Raw genomic sequence first — 21794 nt, 5'->3', positions numbered from 1 at the left:
TTAGGAGAAATGGAATCTTACAAGCGTGTGGTGGTGGTGGTGGGGGTACGGATTGTGTATTTAATAGGCAATAACTTGACCAGTAGATAGCTACTTAGTATTACATTAGCTACAAAAACAATTTAACTTGCTCTTTCCAAGTACGTTTTGTGTATCGTGTAAATGCAGACACAAACTGAGGAACTACACAATGTTTTAGGTAATTTTTAGGTTTCCTTCAATTAAGGAGTGTGCGCCCCCCTTATTCTGCCGCGACAGGAAGCAGGGCGATCTGGAGTATTTAGAATACAATACAGCACCATTAAACGTTGAGGGTAAGTGACTTCAAAGGGAAGTAAGAGGATTCCAAGTAAATGTTGAAATTCGTTTGCGAGAGAGGAAGCTCTCGGCGGCTCGCAATCCGGGGGAAAGCCCTGGGCTCCGGGAGCGCGCGGCTCCGGCGAGCCCAGGTATGGCCACGCCCCCATCTCAGGCAGCTGGTAGGAGTGAATCAGACGAGTGGCTAATGAAATCGGGGAGGGGAAAGAGCCGCCGGTCTGGTTAACACAGACAGTGCTGCCGTGACACTCGGCCCTCCAGTGTTGCGGAGAGGCAAGAGCAGCGCGCAGCACCTGTCCGCCAAGAGCCGGGAGCCTGCGCCAGGGCTGCGGTAGAGAAGAAGGGACCGGCGAGGTGCGCGTCAGTGCTGCTCAGCCCGGCCCGGGACGCGGGGAGAATGTGGACTGGGTAGACATGCGTGAGACTTATCTCAGATGTTGGATCTTTGCTTGGAAAAACGTGTGGGTACGACCTTGGTAAGGAACTTGGTTTTATTTTTATTTTGAAATTGACCTAAAAACTTTCTTTACTTCCTTTTCTTTTCGCTCTTTCTTTTTCGTCCGTTCTTCCTTTTGATAATGCAGTTGCGGTAGAAGGAGAAATGCTTCTGTTTTAGTGCACTTAGTACTGTCAAACATTTATAAGACTTTTTCCTTATGAATCATTAACCCTTTCGGTTCTAGACATAATTGTCAATTCATTGAAATTTCAGTAGTAGTTCTTGCCCACCCCCGGCAAACAAAATAACTATTCCGGGTCGGCTGAAGTTTTCAATTTTATTTTATTTTAACATTTATTTAGTATCATGACTCTATATGTTGTAAATAAATAAAGGCAAGCTAGTGTAAGTCTTAACTGAGGCAAAGACGGCTTCAAATCTAACTTGAAAAAAAAGAGCATCATATTTAGAAAAGAAGTGGAAGAATGTAAAACCATCTTGAAGGACTTCCACCGTGTTGTGTTTACATTTTAACAAGCACGTCTTCCATGGAAAGGATACCCTCATTCCTAATTTTTATCAGACACATCTATCTACTCGGGAATACACTGCAGAAGTTGTTTATCGCTCTTCTTTGGAAAGCACTCTTGCTGTGTGCGGGTGGATTTTGAGTCTGTCCTCATCAGTTTACAAGTGGAAGCAGATCTTGTGCTCTGAGTCTTCTATATTTGTTATAACTTTAGTTACAGTAAACTGTAGCACATCAGTGACTTCTGGGAATTTGTACACTTTCGGATTTAAATGGAAAGTGCTATTTGTAGCTGAGGGCTCCTAAAGGAATTCTCTTCAGGGAATTCTATTGAATAGTTTAATGTTTTCTGCTTTGTCAATTTGGTGTGCGATGCCCACAGATCCAAAAGAGCTGCGGGGGTGTTTTCCCCCTCACGCACTTTTCCTCCTCTTTTTCCTGTGGTCCAGACGGTCTCTGCCTGAAAGGCTGAAGCTCAGTGATGCTGGCAGGATGCAACCCTTTTCAGCCTTCCATACCAGAGGATGAAAGAGAGAGCGCGTAGCAGAAAGGGGGGGGGGGGCAGTTGTTTTGAAAGTTGTTTTGCGCTGGGAGCTGGTGGGAAAGTTCAGTCTTCCCCGTTTGGAAAAGGCAGGCTGGGTTCCGCTCCTGCACCACACGCGCTTTCCATTTTTAGCTTCATTCAGAGGCAGACAGAGCTCCTTCCTCTTCCTCTCCTTGTTTGTGACACTTTTCTGAGGCAGCTTTTCCACAGTGCGGAGGGTCTGGCGGCCATGACCCCAGGCGTTCTGGGACACAGGACACAGCGCCCACAACATTTTTCTGCTGTGAAAGGTAAAGCCAGGGATTGTTCAAAGGTGTTTCTTCTTCTCCCCCTGGTGAGGTTGCCACATTTTTTTTTTTTTTTTAACTAAGTAGCATTTTAAAACCTTGCTTCTTCAAGGCAATCTACTTTATATGTCTTTTTGGCTCTTACTCAACTGTACCAAGCACTCTGCATCTGCTTTTAAAGCCTTCGGACTACTGTATTAGTCATAGCCTCTCAGAGGGAGCCACAGGAACGGCAGGACAATGGGGACTGAAGGCCTTTCCCTTCTCTTCCAGGCTGCCCCCAAGTGTAGCTCCAGTGCTGTGAAGTTTCAAGGGTTGGCAGAGGGGACTGAGGAGACCATGAAAATGGACATGGAGGACGCAGACATGACTCTGTGGACAGAGGCTGAGTTTGAAGAGAAGTGTACATACATCGTGAATGACCACCCCTGGGATTCTGGGACCGATGGAGGGACTTCTGTTCAGGCAGAGGCATCCTTACCAAGGAATCTGCTTTTCAAATATGCCACCAACAGCAAAGAGGTAAGTCTCTGGTTCATTGCTGAGGAAGATTGGCACCTGGTGCTAAATCTCCCACTTGCCCTTGAGGCCTCTTACGTCTGAGAACTATGAAAATCTCTAAGTATTGGTAAATAATTGATCACTCCATGTACTTTTTTTGCATTGCTTTCTCTTTCCCTAAGTCAGTTCCTTCTCATTTCCTCCAGCCTTCAACTGTCTCATACTAATTAGTAAACAGTTAAATCTTTTGGCAAATTGACACATCTTCATGAGCTCCTGAAAAGCTCTGCACCCACTGGCCCTCCACTGGACAATATTTTAAAGGGAGAAAACTTTTCTCAATGTTTCTTTTGTCTCCCTTTGGTCATTAGATGGCTTTATACTTTTTAACGAGCCAGGTTTACTAGCTGGGTTTCTAAAATTATTCTCAAAACCTTGACGTGTTTATGAACTGAAGTGATGGCATAAACCGAGAAGAGGGTCACGTAAAAGTGTCCTCTGTCCGGATGACTTCACTAACCACTGTTTATCTGCAGCAGCTACTTTGCTCTGGTTGGACTGGCAGGCCGATTCCTTACTGGCCTCTGAAGTGGGTTCGCTCTTTGTTGTTTCAAAGGGGCTGAAAACCTAAACTTGGAATGAGCAACTGATTTGTGTTTACCCTTTTATATAATGATTATAGCTAGGCGTGATGTTTGGCTGTGAAATAGCTTGCAGAGCCACCTCTTGTTTTGAGAATTTGACTACCACAGTTGCTCTCACTGGGCTGAGTTGAAGAAACCCACCCCTTAAACCCGGGTTCCCACTCACCATTACCACAGGGCCCCGTCAGTTCTGCTGCCTTCAGAAAGTAGCAAAAAGAGGTCCTTTGCTCTAAGAATCCAGGATTTGCTGCTAGGACAATTCACTATAGCCATGTCAAATCACTTTCCCCCTTCCCTAAGGAACAAGGAACAGCATTTAAAGGAATCCGGCAGCCTATTTGGAAACACTTTGTCGCTTTCCTGTTTGTGTGTCTGAGTTCACTGTTTTTGGTGAGGGGGAGACACAGCTGTCTAAAATTAAATAGAGCAATTCTGCTTTAAGTTGCATTATAAAGCTCTACTTTTCGTTTTGTTGGGTATTTTCCCCCCATGCTGGGAGAGTGGTGGCAGATTTTATAAAAAGCAAAACTTAAATTGTAGTGGTACATGAATGTTACCAAAAATTTAACCCCAGAGGTCGGTCTTAATTATACCTCTTCCTGAAAGTAATGCTCTTCTCAATAGAAAGTCTCTCTAATATGTGGCCCTTGGAATCAATGTAACATTTGTTTGGGTATTGAAGGTTTGACTGTGACTTTAAGAGGTGTAGTGGGTTTTTCCTGTATCAGGTTTGACCTAATATTGTTCTGTTCCCAAGGTACGTTTGTATTAGGCTGTCCTCATCAGTCCATTGGGACTGAAATAAAGATCTCCAATCTGTGGATCATCTTTGTCTTTTTATCTTTATTATTATAATGTTCTTGTCTTCAGTTTAGCTCTTGGCTTAAGTTTTTCAATTTTTGTCATTTGAGTAAAAATCATAATTTAGTGAAGTTATGTGCTTAGATCATTTAGTCCAAGGTTCAGAGAGATAGTCACTCACCCAAAGGCTATAGTTAGAGGCAGACACGAGACTTGGAGCAAAGTTCTGACTTCTCCAACAAGTGCTTTGATTATGCTACACTGGCCCCTCTTGGTGTCACTGTGGTTTTATTTATCATCTTAACATATGTCCAACTGAGCCCTTATTAAGCTTGTTTGGTTTTTTTCTCCTCTGAAAGTATAACTCCCTATTTTAGTATGTTAATCAACCAAAAAACAGACGGTACCTATGTTCCTGTAGGGGATCCTTCAAAACTAACATAAAAGACCAGGGTTCTTTTATCCTGTTTACCCATGTTTTACTGAGCTGAAACACTTACATAGGGGATATAGTACATCCTCAGTCCCTAATCACAGAAGCAGCCAGAAAATAGATGTCATGCTGTCTTTATCTTACTCTAGAATTTGTACCTACTTTTCTGTTTCCCTTTCCTCCCTTTTTTGAATGTTGGGAAAGGACAGCTCCCTTTAGGTGGTGAAAGAGGATGGTGATGTTGAGCCATTGAAGGTTTAATAACTGCAAAAACCTGTTGCCGGACAGAAATATTTAGGATTGATGAAATGTTTACATTGTCATTATTCACTTTGTTCTTCAAGCACCGTGAGCCTGAGCTTGGAAATAGGGTAGAAACATTTCTACTTACAGTTTTTATCTGATTTATCTTCCCCTTCTTTAAACGTTTTCATTAATTTAAATAACAGGAGATGTTACATTATGTACTGTCTTGCTGACATACTGGGGAATTTTTTTTTTAACAAGATCATTTTTCATTATGAATTTGTGCTATGTGTCAGCACCTTTTCTTCTTGGTTTAAAAACAAAACATACAAACCATATTTCTAATCTTGACCTTCGTTTTTAGCTTTGTCTTAAAATCATTCTGCACCTTTAATGAGGCTGTTCTTACTTCCTATTTCCAGAACTAAAACCAAATATAGACATCCTTTTCAAAACTTCTAAAACTTTTTAAACTGACAGGTTGTTCTTTTATGGGGATTTTCCCCTTGTCCTCCTGAAATTATCTTCTATGAATACTTGACTACAGAAAACTCAGTTTCGACACATATTTTTGAAGCAATAGCCTGTATTAGCTTCTGCCTTCAGCTGGGATTGCTCACTCACACGAGGGGAGTCTGACCTGAAATCATGTTCTGATAAACATCAGGTAGATAGATCCCAGAGACTCAGGCAGTGTCCATCCTGATTGTGGTCCATTATTAACTGAAGTCATCTGTAAAAGTATCTTACCATAACCTGCAATTCCCTCTTCAAGCTTTTATTTGGGAGATGATGTTCTAAGGCATTATGAAGTTTCTTCAACAGAAATGTAATGAAGAAGTCAACTTTCCAAAAACATCTCTTTGCTCCACCCCTTTTTAAAATGGGTTATATTATAGGGTGAAGGTCTTGGTTCACTATAGAGTTCTCGTCCCCTCAATGAAGATATCCTGATAGCCAAAATAGAATTTTAATCAAATGATTCATTTTGTGAGGGTAGGATCCAGGGAGGGGGTAGAGATAGTTAGTAATTAAAATGATCTATATAATTTGAGGCAAGGATACTCTGACCACATTTAGACCTGAATAATGTTTCTGCTTAAATTTCACTGTTCTGCTGATATACCCTCTAAAAGGAGCAATTCACCTTTAAAACAAGCAAACCTATATTTATTCTTCCTATTGTAGTTTCATTTAGTGCTCCCATTCAGACTCTCATGAGCTGTGAAATCTCCTTCATTTTGTACAACTGAGAAGAAGTCCCCCCAACACACACTTTTTTTTTTTTTTTTTTTTTTTCTGGAAGCTGAGGACATCCGGGTGTGTTCTGTAGCTGAGGCCACTGACAGAGACGGATGTGTCCAGGTGGCAGAGGGGTCTGCTCAGCACATAAAGCATGGGTGAAGGGCTTCTGTGGGGGCAGATGGAGCATGTCCATGTGGAAGTGCAGTGTCCTCTCCCTGAAAGGTTTATGGAAGGCACGCAGCAGCTTGTCCCCAGCAGTAATTCTTTAGGACCCTGGTCAGTTCCAGTGAAGTTTCCTTCTTGAGTTAGGTGAACACATCCTTAATTAGCCTTTTTAGCACTGTGACATTCAAGGCACATGCCAGGTTTCTCTGACAACGTTTGCTTGCAGGTGTCAACAATACGAGGCTGGCTAAGATATAGCCCTGGATCATTAGGACCAGAGGAAGAACTGTGTCTTGGTTTTCCACTTCCCATTAAAATTAACCCTGGTGACTTACCCCCTCAAAGTTACCTGGAGAAGCACACAGTCTTAAGAGTTGCAGCTTTTGTGTCCTTTTTGAATAATGTCTCCAACATGGATTTGAGAAGTTATTGAGTGCACAGTATCACAGGGCTTGGAATGGATATAGGTGGTTCATCGGCTATAGGATTCCTTCCAACCTCAAAATTCCAGTTGTGTGTCTCTATCTATAGAGGTTAGTCTATGTGTACTCTGTATATAATGGAAATTTACACAGTTAGGGTTCTGGCTAATTTGTACAGGTAATCCAATAATGAAGTTCTCAGTTTGTCTGGGGCTTGAGGATCTTCGGTTTTTCTTCCACCACCAGCCCTCTTCTTTTTCTTGGTGCCCATGTCTTGCCTGTCAGAATCCATTTTTAAGGTTATAGATGGCAAGACTCCTTCCAGAACTGCTCTTTTTCTCCCCCAGTAACTCCTCCATCCTGGAGCTTAGTTGGTGTTAGTGGTTTATGCCTTCCTCAGATGCCTTGTAGGAACAAGATTCTAGTTAACTTCTTTCTGGTCACAAGGCAATGTGTATTTTCTTAGTGTGAGATTGATAGCTGAAAACCAAAAGGCTCATCCTGTGGAAGTACAGCAATTTGGAACAAAAACTGTGACCTCAATGTGATGCTCCTTGTTGGTAATCAAGTTCTGGCTCCCAGGACACTGTCTGCAAGAGACTATAATTTAAAACAAAGTTGATGAACCAGTTGAGTACCTTTCTTAAAATTACTGCTTTAAAGTGGATATGTTGAAAATATCAACTGCTAATTATTGGCTCAACAACAAATCGCACTATTTGTTTTTCCTGTTTGTCATTTTAATATTATGGAATAATCACTCAAACGTGAATGTCTAATGATTTGTGTGTCATTGAAATCAATTCCATGAATTTTCCAAATTCATTAGGTTCAATAATACATCCTAAACAATGAACCTCTATAGAAGTCCTAGTCTACTTAAACTTTAAGTATATATTTTTGTCTCGAGACTGCTCAGAGATGCTCCTGTCCCCAGTGGGGGTGCTGACATATTTTGATGAACTATTCTTGAAAGGGCAGATAGATGTAAATGAAGGCAGAGGAGGAGAATGAAATGAACATCTGCTTTTTTCAGCTCTCTGCCAGAAATTCAGAGAGGACCAAAAATAACACTCCAGCTCTCCAACCTTGTTTCAACTTGTGTTCGGTGTAGGAAATTTTTTTTCTCTCTTTCCAGTCTGAGTATGCTCTATTAACTTGTATATTCAATACTAAATTGTTTTAGGGAAAAAAAATCATTTGCTGATAAGAAACTTCCATGAGAAAGACTGGTCTGTCACGCAATGTAGGTGTGCTTATTCCCTAGATAATTAAACAGAGGTTGAAATTATTGATAAGATTAATGAGGTCCCAGGACATATCACAACCAAAATCTTAGATTCCACTGTGCACCATTTGAATAGCTATTGGCATCTGCCATGTTAGGTACACAGTTACACAGGAAGGATAATTAAAAACTAGAAATAAATATCTTCTACCCTAACCCACACCCCTTGGTCCATTTTAGTAAGGTATTCAGTAAGTAATTTGTAGTCTGTTTTGAACAAAAGAAAATTAAAATGGGAAAGTGAGAGAATAAAAAGCAAAGCAAAACTGTAAACTACAATCGTCATAAAGGACAGCTCACAGGGTTCTTTTGAATAGTGAGAAATTGCTTCCTGATTCGTGGTTGGTGATTTTTTTTTTTAATCCCCTCAAAAGAAATTTACCATCAAGGAGGAACTAGCATAGTTAACATGTTTCCCTAGCCAGGCCCTGCCAAGTTCATATGTGTGATGCATCCAGCCTGAGAAGGTCATTTCCTCAGACCTTAGAACCCACAGCTCTCTCAGTATAAATTCCATTTCTAAGGAGAACTTTTGACCACTGTAAAATAGAAGATGTTAGGGAAGAACAAAGTTACTTGAAGGATCTTTCTTCTGCTAAAGAGAACCTACAAGCTATGGCAGAGGAGGAGGGACTCATCTAGAATAAAAAAAAAAAACATAATGTGTTTGGTTTCTGGTTCCTTTGGCCATTGTGGAACAACTAAAGAGCGTTATTTTGGTTTCTGAGGTTTAAATTATTTTATTCCCCTCAAGTACACTATGTTTATGGTTTGAGGGAGAATGAAATAGGAAACTAGGAGGAGACCTGAAAAAGTCTCATCTTGACCATCTAATTTTACAGTATCTTGTTCTTGATCTAAAGCAGAATGGTTTTCCTTTCTGATCTTGCAGCAAGAAAAATAGTAATAAAAGTAAAAAATCCTCCATCACTGGAAGATAATCCTAAAGACTATTTTAATGCTTGGTCCAGTATTTGCTTTTGACCTTAGACTTTAAAAGGTGGCCTTCTTAAAAAAAAAAATCAAAAATTTAAAAAGATGGTCTTCTACTTAAATCACAAGTTTGAGACCAGCCTTAGCAATTTGGTGAGACCCTGACTCAAATTAAAACAAACAGGGTTGTGAATGTAGCTTGTTGGGAGCACTTGCGTAGCACACCATAAGCTCTGGGTTCAATCCCTAGCACACCACACACACACACACACACACACACACACACACACACACACACACACACACAGATGGTGTACCCCTTGGGTGAAGCTTGCTGTTTGTTACCTGCACCAGCATCATGAATGTCTGCTCTCCATTGATTATGTTACCACTTGACAGTTCCATTGGTTGAAATAACAAGATTGGTTAACATTTTGCTGTTAAAATAACTGTTTCATGTATTTTATCCCTTTTAGGTTATTGGAGTGGTGAGTAAAGAATACATACCAAAGGGAACACGATTTGGACCCCTAATAGGTGAAATCTACACCAATGATACAGTTCCCAAGAATGCCAACAGGAAATACTTCTGGCGGGTAAGTGAGGAAGAATTTTCAGGACTTTCAGTGTTAGGAAAAACTGGAGCTAGAAGAGCAGGGTCACTTCCTTTTTCAGCCTGTGCTGAGAGATGCTGGGTCCCTGTGGAAACAGGGAACTCTGAGCAAGTGCAGAGAAACTGGTTCAATGTTTGGCCCTGGAAGTACTGTCCATGGGTGTTTAGTGGAGGAAATATGGACTATATATGTGAATCTCAATTTTTGCAACTCATTAGACCTTGTGATGAAAGGAAACAGTTTGCTGCTTGCTCTAAGGGTAGGTTCATTTGCATTTCTCTGCAAGGAAGTAGTAATGAGTCACCAAGCCTTAGATTTCACCCCTTCTTGATTTCTTGCTGAGTTAACTTTAATTGAATGGAAGAGTTATCATAAATGAATTATGTTGAAGAGAAATGTCACTAAGGAAGGATGGGTAGAAGATGGGCTAGGGGAATAGAGAAGGACCTCAGGACTAGCCCTATTTAAATCCATCTGTACCATAAAACTATTAAATTTGTCAGTATATAAGTCACTCCCATGTAAGGAAAATGCTTACAATCCGGTAAAAAAAAGAGTCTGGCCTATACAATCTCCCTTGAAATATCAGGGTTAGGAAGGACCCCCATGGTGAACCAGTGAGATGGAATTCTTTTTTTTTTTTTGGTACTGGGGATCAAACCCAGGGCCTTGCCAGGGCCTCGCACTTGCAAGGCAAGTACTACCAACTGAGCTATCTCCCCAGCCCTAGAATTCTTAAGTAAAAAAAAACTACATTAGAAGTGATCAGAGGGCTGGGATGTAGCTCAGCGGTCCTGTGTCTGCCTGGCATTCATGAGGCCCTGGGTTTGATCCACAGCACCACAATAAAAAAGGGGAACAGAGAAAAGTCAGACTCCCTTATTCCATAGATGTCTCTGGGATATTCAGTTTTCTAAATTAAGAGATGCTTACTTAAATTTAGAAAGCAATTTTTATATATACTTATGTAAAATGTACATACCTGAATTCTTAAAATAAATGACTGCCTGATAATAGTCAAAATTGGATTATGCTTCCTTTGGCTGGTAAATTGGCCTAAAAAACGTAATGTCTTTTATGCAAGTATCACAAAAGACTTCTGTTAGAGGATTACTCAGAAACTATTCCTAAGAGATTTTTATTAATCCAGGAAGTCTTATTGTTTCTGAAAATTTATTTTACTATTTGCCAAATGAGAGAGAACAGTCATAGAGTCACCAAGAATTATACACCTTCAATTCTTATTTAATAATTACTCTAAAATATGTTCACTGAGCATGGTGGCACACACCTGTAATCCCTACTTGGGACTGAAGCTACTTGGGAGACTGAAGCAAGAAGATGGCAAGTTCAAGGCCAGCCTCAGCAACTTCATGAGACCCTTTCTCAAAATAAGAAGTTTTAAAAAGGGCTGGGGACGTGACTCAGTTGGTAAAGTGCCCCTGTGTTCAGTCCCCAGGACCAAAATAAAATAAAACATATTCGCTATATGACTTATAATAGAAAAATATGAACACACATTTTTGCCTTTATTGTCAAGAAATTCTTCTCAGATGTGAGCCATAGAGGTACATTGATCTTAAAGTCAACGATCTGAATTAACAGTCCAACATAAGTCTCATTAATACCTGGTCATTTTGAAAAAAGACAAGAAACACCTAAGAGTCTCTCATCACTGTCCCCTACTTATTTCACTTAAAGATTTCACTATAAGTAACTAAAACTGGATTTATCTGAATCAGTCCTTCACATGCAAAGGATATTGTCAGAGATAACTTCTCACGTGTCATTAGAAGCATCCCGATTTTGCTGGCAGGAATGTGAACATCTGTTATGAGGAAAGAAAAATTTTCATGCAAATTACACAGTCAAAGAGAAGGGGTGTTCAAGTTGAGAAACCAGTGACATTTCTTGTAACTGTACTATGAGTCAGCACGTTTTTAATCTTGTGATAATAGAGGGAAATGCAGCGAGGTGACAGGCAGCGGTGTTCATTTTACGTGTGCACTATTTTATTTTCTGGTGGGGGTGTGCGTGTGACTTCATGGCATGGATGGTTCTGTTTTTAAATGAGGATACAGTAAATCGCAGTCCGTGGAAGGCTGACTGGAACCGCCAGACCCGTAGCTTTAGAAAGCAGTTTCCGCCTCGGCAGAGAGCACTAGAGCGATGGAACCCCATGTTCCTGGAAGTTTGCACATCAGAGTAAACAAACTTGAAAACCCCTCTTGATAGCCGAATTCACCCAGCCTTGTTCCATTTTCTCTTAACAAAACACACCGCAAAAGCTCTCACAAGCTGCTTTGATGAAGCCACATGTATTTCCCCCTTCGCAATTTACAGGAAGTTACTCTTAAAAGAAAGTGATTCTGGTGTTTACTGCCTGTGTTAAAGGGACAGGGTTCCTTTTTTACTTCTGATAACGTTGGAGGGAACTATAGAAACGATTCACAGACTAACATAGCCAGCGAGTGACTCAGAAGAAAGCAATAGCCTGCTGTCCTGTTTGTCCTGAGCGAAATCTCTGCTACCCCACCTACCTACCACTCAGAGGCTCGGGTTGCAGATGACCAGGTATTGGTGTGTGTTGAAGGAAAGCGCTTGAGTGTGAAGAAAAGGTGGTACCTCCTAAGAGGAAGGGGAGAGACAGCAGCTTTCTGTGGAAGGATATGGAGCAAGGTTAGCACGTAATTTCAGTAAGAGTATATCTTGAATTTTTCCTGTTCTTACCTCTGCCTTTTTACAGTGCCCTGAGTGCATCTGTTCCCCAGAAGTGGTGTTACTGCAGGACAAACTATGAGTCCTTTGTGCGCTGCCTTTAAAGCGCCACACTTTCTTTCTTCCTCTTCTTTTTCCAAAAACGCAAGACTGTGGCTCTGTGCTTGGTGTTTTGGCCAACCTCCCCACAGAGAAGGGGATTGCTCTTCCCTTGTCTGGCCCAAAAGCAAGGCGCAAGGCTGAACAAGTGTTTATCGAGAGGAAAAGTGACTTCTCAGTAGACTGTCAAACTCTGGCCTTGGTCCCAGCGCTCCCTTTGTTATGGCAGGTGAAGTTCACCTTTGCCCCACCCAGTGTTTCCACAAAAAGGCACGGTTCCAAGTATTCATATGAACAAGTGTTACTTTAGGACTCGGAGGGTTGGGGGTGGAGGATGTTTGCATAGTCTGAGCCTTGGGCGGGGGTGTAGGAAACAGCAAGTACAGAGGCCATAGAAAAAGCTGAGACTCAGTTTGACGCAGTCAGTCAGCTTGCTCTTCTACCCAGTGACTCAAAGCACTAAAAGTCAGCAGAATCAGAACTAAAGTTAGTAGCGTCGCCCATTTGCCATTGACCGTGCTGTAGCAAAAGTAGTACTCTCGTGGTTTAATCGGTTTGAGGCCGCTTCTTAGGTGAAATCTTGTGTTTCATTCTTCTGCTGTTTTTCCCGAACATGAAAAGATGATAAAACTGAAATGGAAAAGGTAACTGACAGAATGTGCCTTATTTGTCTCCACCCTCATTTCTGCTGATTCAAGACTACTCTGGCCAAACTGATTTGATTCTTTAGGCACTGGGGTGGGGGTGGGGGTGGGGGCAGTGATCACACACTGCCAGTGTCTGTGCTAAGGTGCTCAGGGGCTGACTTCCTCTTACACCACATCTGTCTTCTCTTTTGGACAGATCTATTCCAGAGGGGAGCTTCACCACTTCATTGATGGCTTTAATGAGGAGAAAAGCAACTGGATGCGCTACGTGAATCCGGCGCACTCTGCCCGGGAGCAAAACCTGGCTGCGTGTCAGAACGGGATGAACATCTACTTCTACACCATTAAGCCCATCCCTGCCAACCAGGAACTTCTTGTGTGGTATTGTCGGGACTTTGCAGAAAGGCTTCACTACCCTTATCCTGGAGAGCTCACAATGATGAATCTCAGTAAGTGGATTACAGAACAAAAAAATAAAATAAAAAATGCCAGTAATGTCAGTTCTGCCCCTATGAGCTAATAACAGGTTATTTAATTATATGGCTTCATCATCTGTTGGGACTAAGTAGGTGGCTTAAACCAGGGATGAGGAAGAAGGAAAACATTTTTCAGTCCCTGTTGCCTATCATGAAACCTGACCATTCAAAAAAATATTAAGAAATACTTTGAGTGTTGAATTCAGAAACTTACAGGAAGAAATATGTATCCAATTCTAATTTACCCAAAAGGGGACAGTTGGGAGTTTAATAGAGATTGGTCCAGACATGCAGAACACATAAGCTATCACTTCTTGTTGGTGGTAATTTGTTGGTGCCTAAAATGTGCATTGAAAAATGTAGAGATGCACATTTGAATATAAAGTCAAGGTCTAATGTGGCACATGAGATTGTTTCTAGAAAGGCTTTGTCATAGTTTTTCAAGTATATTCTAAGTGAATAACCCTAGAGATTTCATATCTTGGCTTCCTTCCTTAAGGTAAAGCTAATTAATCTGATCTCCTAATCAGTATTACCGTAACCACCTATCACTTTATCTTAACAAATTTTCAGTTCCTTAGGTTTATAAGCTTTTACTTTTTTTTATTTGGTTAAAAATGTTGTCATGACCTTTGTCTGTAAAATGCTTCTTCACTTTATCATTCTCAAATGATCTCTATGAACAATTTAAGAATTAATATAACATTCTAATCTGTATTGTAACTATAATTGCATATTTTTGGTTAGACTTGCTAAATTTTATATCAACTTTTAAAATGAACTCTTTTGAGCTCAAAAGTTAAAACTGAATGCTGAAATTTTTGTAACTATTTGTTTCAATAATATTTTAAACTTCAGAAAAGTATAAGGAATTTTCAGTTACCCTTTACGTAGACTCAACAATTTTTGATATGCTGTCTCACTTGCTTTATCTGAAGACTGAATTATTTTACTTCACATTTTTACCTTTGGGAAATATGGAATAAATAATAATTTTAACATAAATCAAATTTTGACTTCAACTTTAGGACCAAACCAATTGGTTTAGTAACAAACCAATTACTTGTGCTATTTTTATGTAATCCATCTGTCCAGTGTGTTTATTACACACTGTTCAGCTTATTGGTCTTTCTTAGGATCTTGAGACTATATTTGTAATTTTCTGAAAATCTGGGGCTGTAAAAGCTTTATGACCTCTTCTTTAAGAACACATCACAGAATTATGTCCATAGCCCTTAACGCCTATAGTAATTTTATGAACTCCAGGGAAAGATCTTGGGCTATTTGAGAGCAAACTGGCTTCTACCATGAACGTGAGGAGTGTCATCTACTCTAACCAATGGCAGCGGTTCTCTCTGTAGCACTGAAACTGCCAGGCACATCCCTGGGGCTGAGCACCCAACAGCCCTTCTGCTGTATGTGCCCAACCTGATGTGAAGGTCCCAGTGGTAAAAGTCACGAAGGCATAGTTGGAACATAGTTCTGTCAGGGCCATGTCACTTCCTCCTCACTTTCTCAGCGTAGCAAGCCACTTCTCCTTGAGTCTCCATACATTTTTGTTTATTTAAAACTTATTTATTTATTTATTTTTGCAGTACTGGGGATCTAACCAGGTCCTCACGTATGCGAGGCAAGTACTGTGCCACTAGGCAACATCCTCAGCCCTTTTTATTTTTCTTTTTTTTCCCATATTTTATTGGTATAATATAATTATACATAATGATGGGATTTCTTGTTATGTATTTGTACATGGTAAGAGGATAAAAAAGATGTACCCTGCTAAAACTAATCAAAAGAAAGCTAAAGTATCGGCATTAATGTCAGAAGAGGGAGACTTCAGAGCAAAATCATTACCAGGAATAAAGAGTCAATTGCTTTAGAAGCAACTCATCAGGAGAAGAACATAACAGTCCTCCTCCAAAATTATTGTACTTCTAATAATGAGCTTTGAGAAACTTGAAGCCCTTTTTATTTTGAGACAGGATCTCTTACTCAGTCTGGCCTTGAACTTGCTATCCTCCTACCTCAGCTTCCCAAGTCCTTACATTCCTTGAGTTTCATAAAAGTTTTTTGTTTTTTTAATTTTTAAACAGTAAGTCCACTGGGGTGACCCTGACCCCACTGACTTCCCAACAACCATGAAGACACCTTTCTGCACACAACCCGCACCCGGTGCCAATCAAGGAAAAGTTTTAAAGGCCTGGCATTTTTGTTCCCAATGAAAGACTTTGCACTGTGTTTTAAGATTCAGTGCTTATGTTCAGAGGCAACACTGAACTGACACCTTTGTGCCTTGAAATATCTGCTTTTATTTAAGCAGAATCTTTCTAAATGGTGGTGGTTCAGCATATTCAGGTACCCCTTCATTGTCCAATATTCATAGGAAAGAATGAGAGTTAACAATAGCCAGTCGCACTGCAGCAAGACTCGGGCTCTGATTGTGAAACCAGTTGTCTTAGGTGTGGCAACTAATGATTGAGACTCTGATCAGGAAAATTTCCACTATTTCATCAGGCCTAATAGGGAGATTGTGTCTCCAAATGAGTTGTGTTGGGTTTCCAGGCTTAAAATACAATAGAGGCCTATGCCGGATCACAGAGGGTTGACTTGACCGGGAGGGTTCAAGTGGTAGACTTGAGGAGATGTGAAGCAAACCGAAGGAAGAAAAAGTAGCCAGATATCACAAATTGGCCTGATTTTTAAGTAAAAGAAAAGAAGTAAGAGACCTGCTTAAGACCCTACCCCTCCTTTTTTTTTTTTTTTTTTTTTTTTTGCCATCTATCTAACTAACCCATCTAGAAAACAGTTGACCAAATTATAGACTTCTAAATGTTAATCTGCTTTCTCAGTTTCAGTTGAAAACAGACTTTGTTTTGCCTACTGCAGAACTTCTAGGTTCTTTCTTGTAGTCTTGGGGGTTCTTATTATAGATCGAAAATGTGAGTCGGCATCATTAAGCCATTCAGAGCCTTCAAAGCAGTTCACTCTTGAAATGACTCCCTCCGCCTACAGCCATTTAAGATTGAAGAACAAAAACAGATCTTGATTTTCTTTTTCATGTTAACTCAAGCTGCTGCTGAGTGGGAGAGTCAGAAATGACACCAGCTCCTCCCATCACTCAGCTGCTGAAGGGCGATTTTTATAAAATGTACCTTCACAGAGACTCCGTCATTTCCACCTGTAGGACATTTTAGAGAGGCTAACGTTTCACTGTGGATATTCTTCTAGAAGGTGTGAATCTACGAAGACATCAGAGATTGCAGGCATTTAGTGTGGATATACTATGTATCAGGCACTGCGCTAGATATTTTCCAGAGAAAATTTGAAACTTTGACTCTGTGCGTGTGTGTAGGTGTGTTTTGTTGTTGTTGTTGCCCCAGACATTAGCTTTATGCCAGATTATTAATTGAATTCTATTAAGGTGCTCAGGAAGAACACAGTCTAAACCTGGAGGCAGAGCTGGGAATGGACTTACATGTTCGTGCCCACTGCTCTAACTTGATGGATTTTAGAACCGTGCGGGTATCGGAGCGACTAAAACAAACTGAGACCTAGACGTAATTGGCCACATGATAATGACACAAAGTTATGAGGGTGAAGTTTCTATGTTTTTATTTTATTAGGGCAGCTTTTTTGTTTGTTTGTTAATTTAAGCCAGAGGATGCATGGATGCATTCAAATCATTCCTTTTCTCCCCCCCTCCCCACCTTCATAAAATTCCTTCCCGTGGCTGTGAGATGCCTCGCCTATCAGCTTTCCAGCTTAGTTGTCTTTCTCTTCCTTTACCATTTCAGCTTTAAAAAACAAAAGTGACAATTTGAACTTCCTGCCTGCTGGGCCTCACTGAAAGGCTGATATTGGCCTGATAAGGGGATATTTATTTTGGTTTAGTGGCTTCAGAAATCCTCTCCCTCAACAAGCTTTCCATCACTGCCCCCTGATCGGCATCTTCCCCGATAGTGTTGTCTGAGGTGTTTATTCTGGGGCTTCTGGCTGGCCCAGGAGTAACTGATAACAGCTAGCAGGAGATAACACTCTGAGGGGCTCTCAACTGGAATGAATCCCTCCCTCCAGGCTGTCAGCCTGAAGAATGGATTTGAACAGCTCAATTCTTGAGGTCCACAGAGTTCATTTCTGACCTATCAGGTGGCGGCCTGTAGTGTTCTCACAGTGAAATCCGGCAGGGCGTCGTTAGGACGAGGAAGGATACTGGTACGAAGGCCTCCGCTTTCCACGTGCTGGGATGCCCAGGCCACGGGCCCTGCTGCTTCTCAAGGCACCTCCACACCCGAGGCCTTCAGCTGCACTTTCCTAGCGCAGGCAGGCCAGCTTCAGGGACGGCCCTCCAGGAACTGGGGCTCAAATCAAGCCTCCAATGTTTTACTTTTGTTGCAGGGAAGGCTGAGCAGAAGTTTTAAGTTTCCCTGCTCTGATGGATGTTAACTGCAGGCTTCCTTTGCTCTGTGTGACAGGGCTGGCAGTGGCATGGATAGTCATTTGGGAGCTATCCTCATTGCTCCTGTTCCTAAATAGTCTGTTGACCCAGTGACATATGCCATCCTTGGGAATAAATGCTTTCCTCTCAGCTGCCTGTTTTCTTTGGTGGTGTAAGTAATTGAACTGGCTTGGGAAGTACCTGTTGTGGTTTGGCAGAAGTGACTGTCACGCCTTGTGATTCCAGGGGACAGTACTGCTGGGAGCCTGGTTAGACCAGAACCTTGGTGAAAGGCTTGTGCTGTCATCCAATTGCACATAAGAGGTGGCATCCAGGTCCTTGATCTATTTGGTGCAGTCACTTTGAATAGGGCTTTATCAAATTCATATTGAACAAGAATTGAGTTGAAAATTGATGACTGTTTATTACTTGAAATGAGTCTTTATCTTTCACATCTTGCTGCAGGGTGTACTGATTTCCTTTAACTAAACTGTGAACATCAGAATGACTTTTATTAACCTGTGACAACCCCCACCCCAGTATTTTTCCACCCCATTTTAATGAACGCTATCTTGTTCCAACTTGAGCAGAACTTTTCTGTCATAAAGTTTGTACTAATGGAAACAAGATCATCCAAATGGCACTGTTGTCCCCATTTTGCTGAGGAGGAAATGGGGTAGCACTTCCAAGTGGGTGGCCCTGAGCCCTCTAGAGTGAGGGCGTTGGGAGCTGGGTGCCTGTCATTCACGTCACCAGTTGGCACTCAGGTTCTCTCAGGAGAGGGAGCAGCTCTGGCCATTTCACTTCAGTTCTCTGAATAATCGCCCTTTCTTCTTTATTTCAGCACAAACACAGAGCAACCCAAAGCTACCTAGTGCTGAGAAAAATGAACTCTGCCCAAAGAGCGTCCCAAAGAGAGAGTACAGCGTAAAAGAAATTCTAAAATTGGACTCCAACCCCTCCAAAGGGAAGGACTTGTACTGTTCTAACATTTCAGATAAGGACATGGATGGCTTTAGAAAGAATGGCAGCCCAGATATGCCCTTCTGCCCCCGGGTTGTTTACCCCATCCGGGCCCCTCTACCCGAAGAAATTTTGAAAGCTTCCCTGGCCTATGGGATGGATAGACCAACTTACATTACTCACTCCCCCATCCCGTCCTCCACCACTCCAAGCCCCTCAGCAAGAAGCAGCCCTGACCAAAGCCTGAAAAGCTCCAGCCCTCACAGTAGCCCTGGGAACACGCTGTCACCCCTGGCTCCTGGCTCTCACGAACACCGGGACTCCTACACTTACTTGAACGCACCCTATGGCCCCGAAGGCCTGGGCTCTTACCCAGGATACGCACCTGCCCCCCACCTCCCTCCAGCCTTCATCCCCTCTTACAATGCCCACTACCCCAAGTTCCTGTTGCCTCCCTATGGCATGAATTGTAATGGCTTGAGCACCATGAGCAACATCAACAGCATCAACAACTTTGGCCTCTTCCCGAGGTTGTACCCCGTCTATGGTAACCTCCTTGGTGGGGGCAGCCTGCCTCACTCCATGGTCAGCCCAGCTTCTCTCCCAAGTTCGCTGCCCTCAGATGGAGCACGGAGGTTGCTTCCGCCTGAGCATCCCAGAGAGGTGCTTGTCCCAGCGCCCTACAGTGCCTTTTCCCTTACTGGGGCTGCCGCCAGCATGAAGGACAAGACATGCAGCCCCACAAGTGGGTCTCCCACGGCAGGCACAGCTGCCACGTCAGAACACGTGGTACAACCCAAAGCTACCTCAGCAGCGATGGCAGCCCCTAGCAGTGATGAAGCCATGAATCTCATTAAAAACAAAAGAAACATGACTGGCTACAAGACGCTTCCCTACCCACTTAAGAAGCAGAATGGCAAGATAAAGTATGAGTGCAACGTCTGCGCCAAGACTTTCGGCCAGCTCTCGAACCTGAAGGTAGGCCTAGTGGCACCTGCAGGGTGCACTCAGGGTCACGCTTAGCTACCCCTCCACACATCACAAACTGCCTTTGAGCAGTAGGAGACCTGGGCTGGGCCCAGCTGGTGTGGATTCTGCTTTGTTTTCACCACTTCTAGCTCTGTGGCTTTGGACAAGTTCCCCTGAGTTTCTCCTAAACAATAATAATATGGGGTTTGGGCTAGAAGATCAGTTGTAAAGTCCCTGCTAACTTGAGACTTTTGTTCTTTTAGCTCAGGCACATCAGAGCATTCTGAAAACACAGGCTTTGTTCTCTTTAAGACTTTGTCTTGATGCTTTTCTTAAGACATTTGCACATAAACACCCAACTTTGAGCCGAAACCTCAGGTGTCAGAGCAGAGCTAACAACTGTGGCTTCTTCCAGGTCCACCTGAGAGTGCACAGTGGAGAACGGCCTTTCAAATGCCAGACCTGCAACAAGGGCTTTACTCAGCTTGCCCACCTGCAGAAACACTACCTGGTCCACACGGGAGAAAAGCCACACGAATGCCAGGTGGGCGGTATTTTCTGGGTAGAGCTTTTGACCTTTGTAGAAAATGTCTGGAGCTGCCCTCTCGTGTCACATAGCCCTTTGTTTCAACCAGCACAAGAGTCCTGCCTCGCGCTGGCACTGCAGAGCTCCCTGGTGCTCTGTACCTGCTTATGGGTGGTGAGGGGATGGGAGGGAACAGCAGCCTGTGTGCAGTGTGCCCACGTGCTCGTGTGCTTAAAACCACACCGTTGGTAGTAAGCACACACAGGGAGGCTTCTGGCCTCCAGGTTGCTGGGCGTTGACCTGTTAGCTTGTCCCTGCCACTGGCGACTCTTAATCTTCTGATCTTCCCTGTCTCCCTTCTCGGCCCTTTCTTGTCCCCACACTGTAGGTCTGCCACAAGCGATTTAGCAGCACCAGCAATCTCAAGACCCACCTGCGACTCCACTCTGGAGAGAAGCCTTACCAGTGCAAGGTGTGCCCTGCCAAGTTCACCCAGTTTGTGCACCTGAAGCTGCACAAGCGACTGCACACTCGGGAGCGGCCCCACAAGTGCGCCCAGTGCCACAAGAGCTACATCCATCTCTGCAGCCTCAAGGTTCACCTGAAGGGGAACTGCCCGGTGGCCCCAGCCACTGGACTGCCCTTGGAGGAACTAACCCGAATCAACGAAGAAATTGAGAAGTTTGACATTAGTGACAATGCCGACCGGCTAGAGGACATGGAGGACAACATCGACGTAACCTCTGTGGTGGAGAAGGAAATTTTGGCTGTGGTCAGAAAAGAAAAAGAAGAAACTGGCCTGAAAGTGTCTTTGCAAAGAAACATGGGGAATGGACTCCTCTCCTCAGGGTGCGGCCTTTACGAGTCATCTGCAGACCTGTCCCTCATGAAGTTGCCCCACAGCAACCCACTACCTCTGGTACCTGTAAAGGTGAAGCAAGAAACAGTGGAACCAATGGATCCTTAGGATTTTCAGAAAGCAAGTGTTTGTTTCTTAAGTTATGTCTCGGCCAGTTGGGGTGCCTGTAGCAGATCGCGTGTGTATACTTCCAGATCCGCAAAGCTCTCCCCATAGCAAGTGGTTCCCTCACATCTCTGGAATTAAAGAAGGACTCCAAAGTTACTGAAATCTCAGGGCATAAATGAGGCAAAGACTCTCTCTCTATATATATATGTATACATATTATATATACTTATTTACATCCATGTCTATATATTTGAACCTGTGTATTTTGAATATTTGTGTGGATACATTTGCATAGCCTTCCCATTACTAAGACTATTGCCTAGCCATAATTATTTTTTCAGCGATAATCCTTCATAATTTATTATACAATTTATCATTCAAAAAGCAATAATTAAAAACGTTTACAATGACTGGAAAGATTCCTTGTAATTTGAGTATAAATGTTGTATTTTTGTCTTGTGGCCATCTTTGTAGATAATTTCTGCACATCTGTTTAAGTACCTAAGATTTAGTAGATAAATACATGACTTCAGTCAACCTCTCTCTGTAATAATGGTTTGAAAACGAGGTTTCAGTATTGCCAAA

General features: G+C 42.4%; 1 protein-coding gene across 5 annotated transcripts; it reads left to right on the top strand.

The window, feature by feature from the left end:
* Window positions 1-391: 391 nt before the first annotated feature.
* PRDM1 (PR/SET domain 1) lies at window positions 392-21620 on the top strand. Of its 5 annotated transcripts, none has more exons than XM_079149035.1 (7): window positions 395-794; window positions 2391-2639; window positions 9272-9391; window positions 13070-13322; window positions 18629-19725; window positions 20132-20260; window positions 20631-21620. In XM_079149035.1, the coding sequence occupies exons 1-7, from the start codon at window positions 753-755 to the stop codon at window positions 21207-21209; spliced, it is 2469 nt and encodes an 822-aa protein (XP_079005161.1). In that variant the 5' UTR covers window positions 395-752; the 3' UTR covers window positions 21210-21620. The 5 variants fall into 5 exon arrangements, with proteins under 5 accessions (XP_079005163.1, XP_079005161.1, XP_079005165.1 ...); XM_079149039.1 differs by lacking the exon at window positions 395-794 and adding an exon at window positions 857-2143; XM_079149036.1 differs by lacking the exon at window positions 395-794 and adding an exon at window positions 859-2120.
* The last annotated feature ends 174 nt before the right edge of the window (window positions 21621-21794 follow it).

Source organism: Sciurus vulgaris (assembly GCF_902686455.1).
Source record: "Sciurus vulgaris genome assembly, chromosome: 7".
Taxonomy (NCBI): domain Eukaryota; kingdom Metazoa; phylum Chordata; class Mammalia; order Rodentia; family Sciuridae; genus Sciurus; species Sciurus vulgaris.
Note: the sequence above shows the minus strand (reverse complement) of the source record. Positions and strands in the feature narration are given on the sequence as shown.

Excerpts from the sequence above, each read along its gene's own strand:
- PRDM1 (XM_079149039.1), top strand. The coding sequence starts at position 1,811 with ATGAAAGAGAGAGCGCGTAGCAGAAAGGGGGGGGGGGGCAGTTGTTTT. Across the intron at positions 13,323-18,628 it reads GCTCACAATGATGAATCTCA|CACAAACACAGAGCAACCCA; the intron begins GTAAGTGGATTA and ends TCTTTATTTCAG. Across the intron at positions 20,261-20,630 it reads AAAAGCCACACGAATGCCAG|GTCTGCCACAAGCGATTTAG; the intron begins GTGGGCGGTATT and ends CCCACACTGTAG.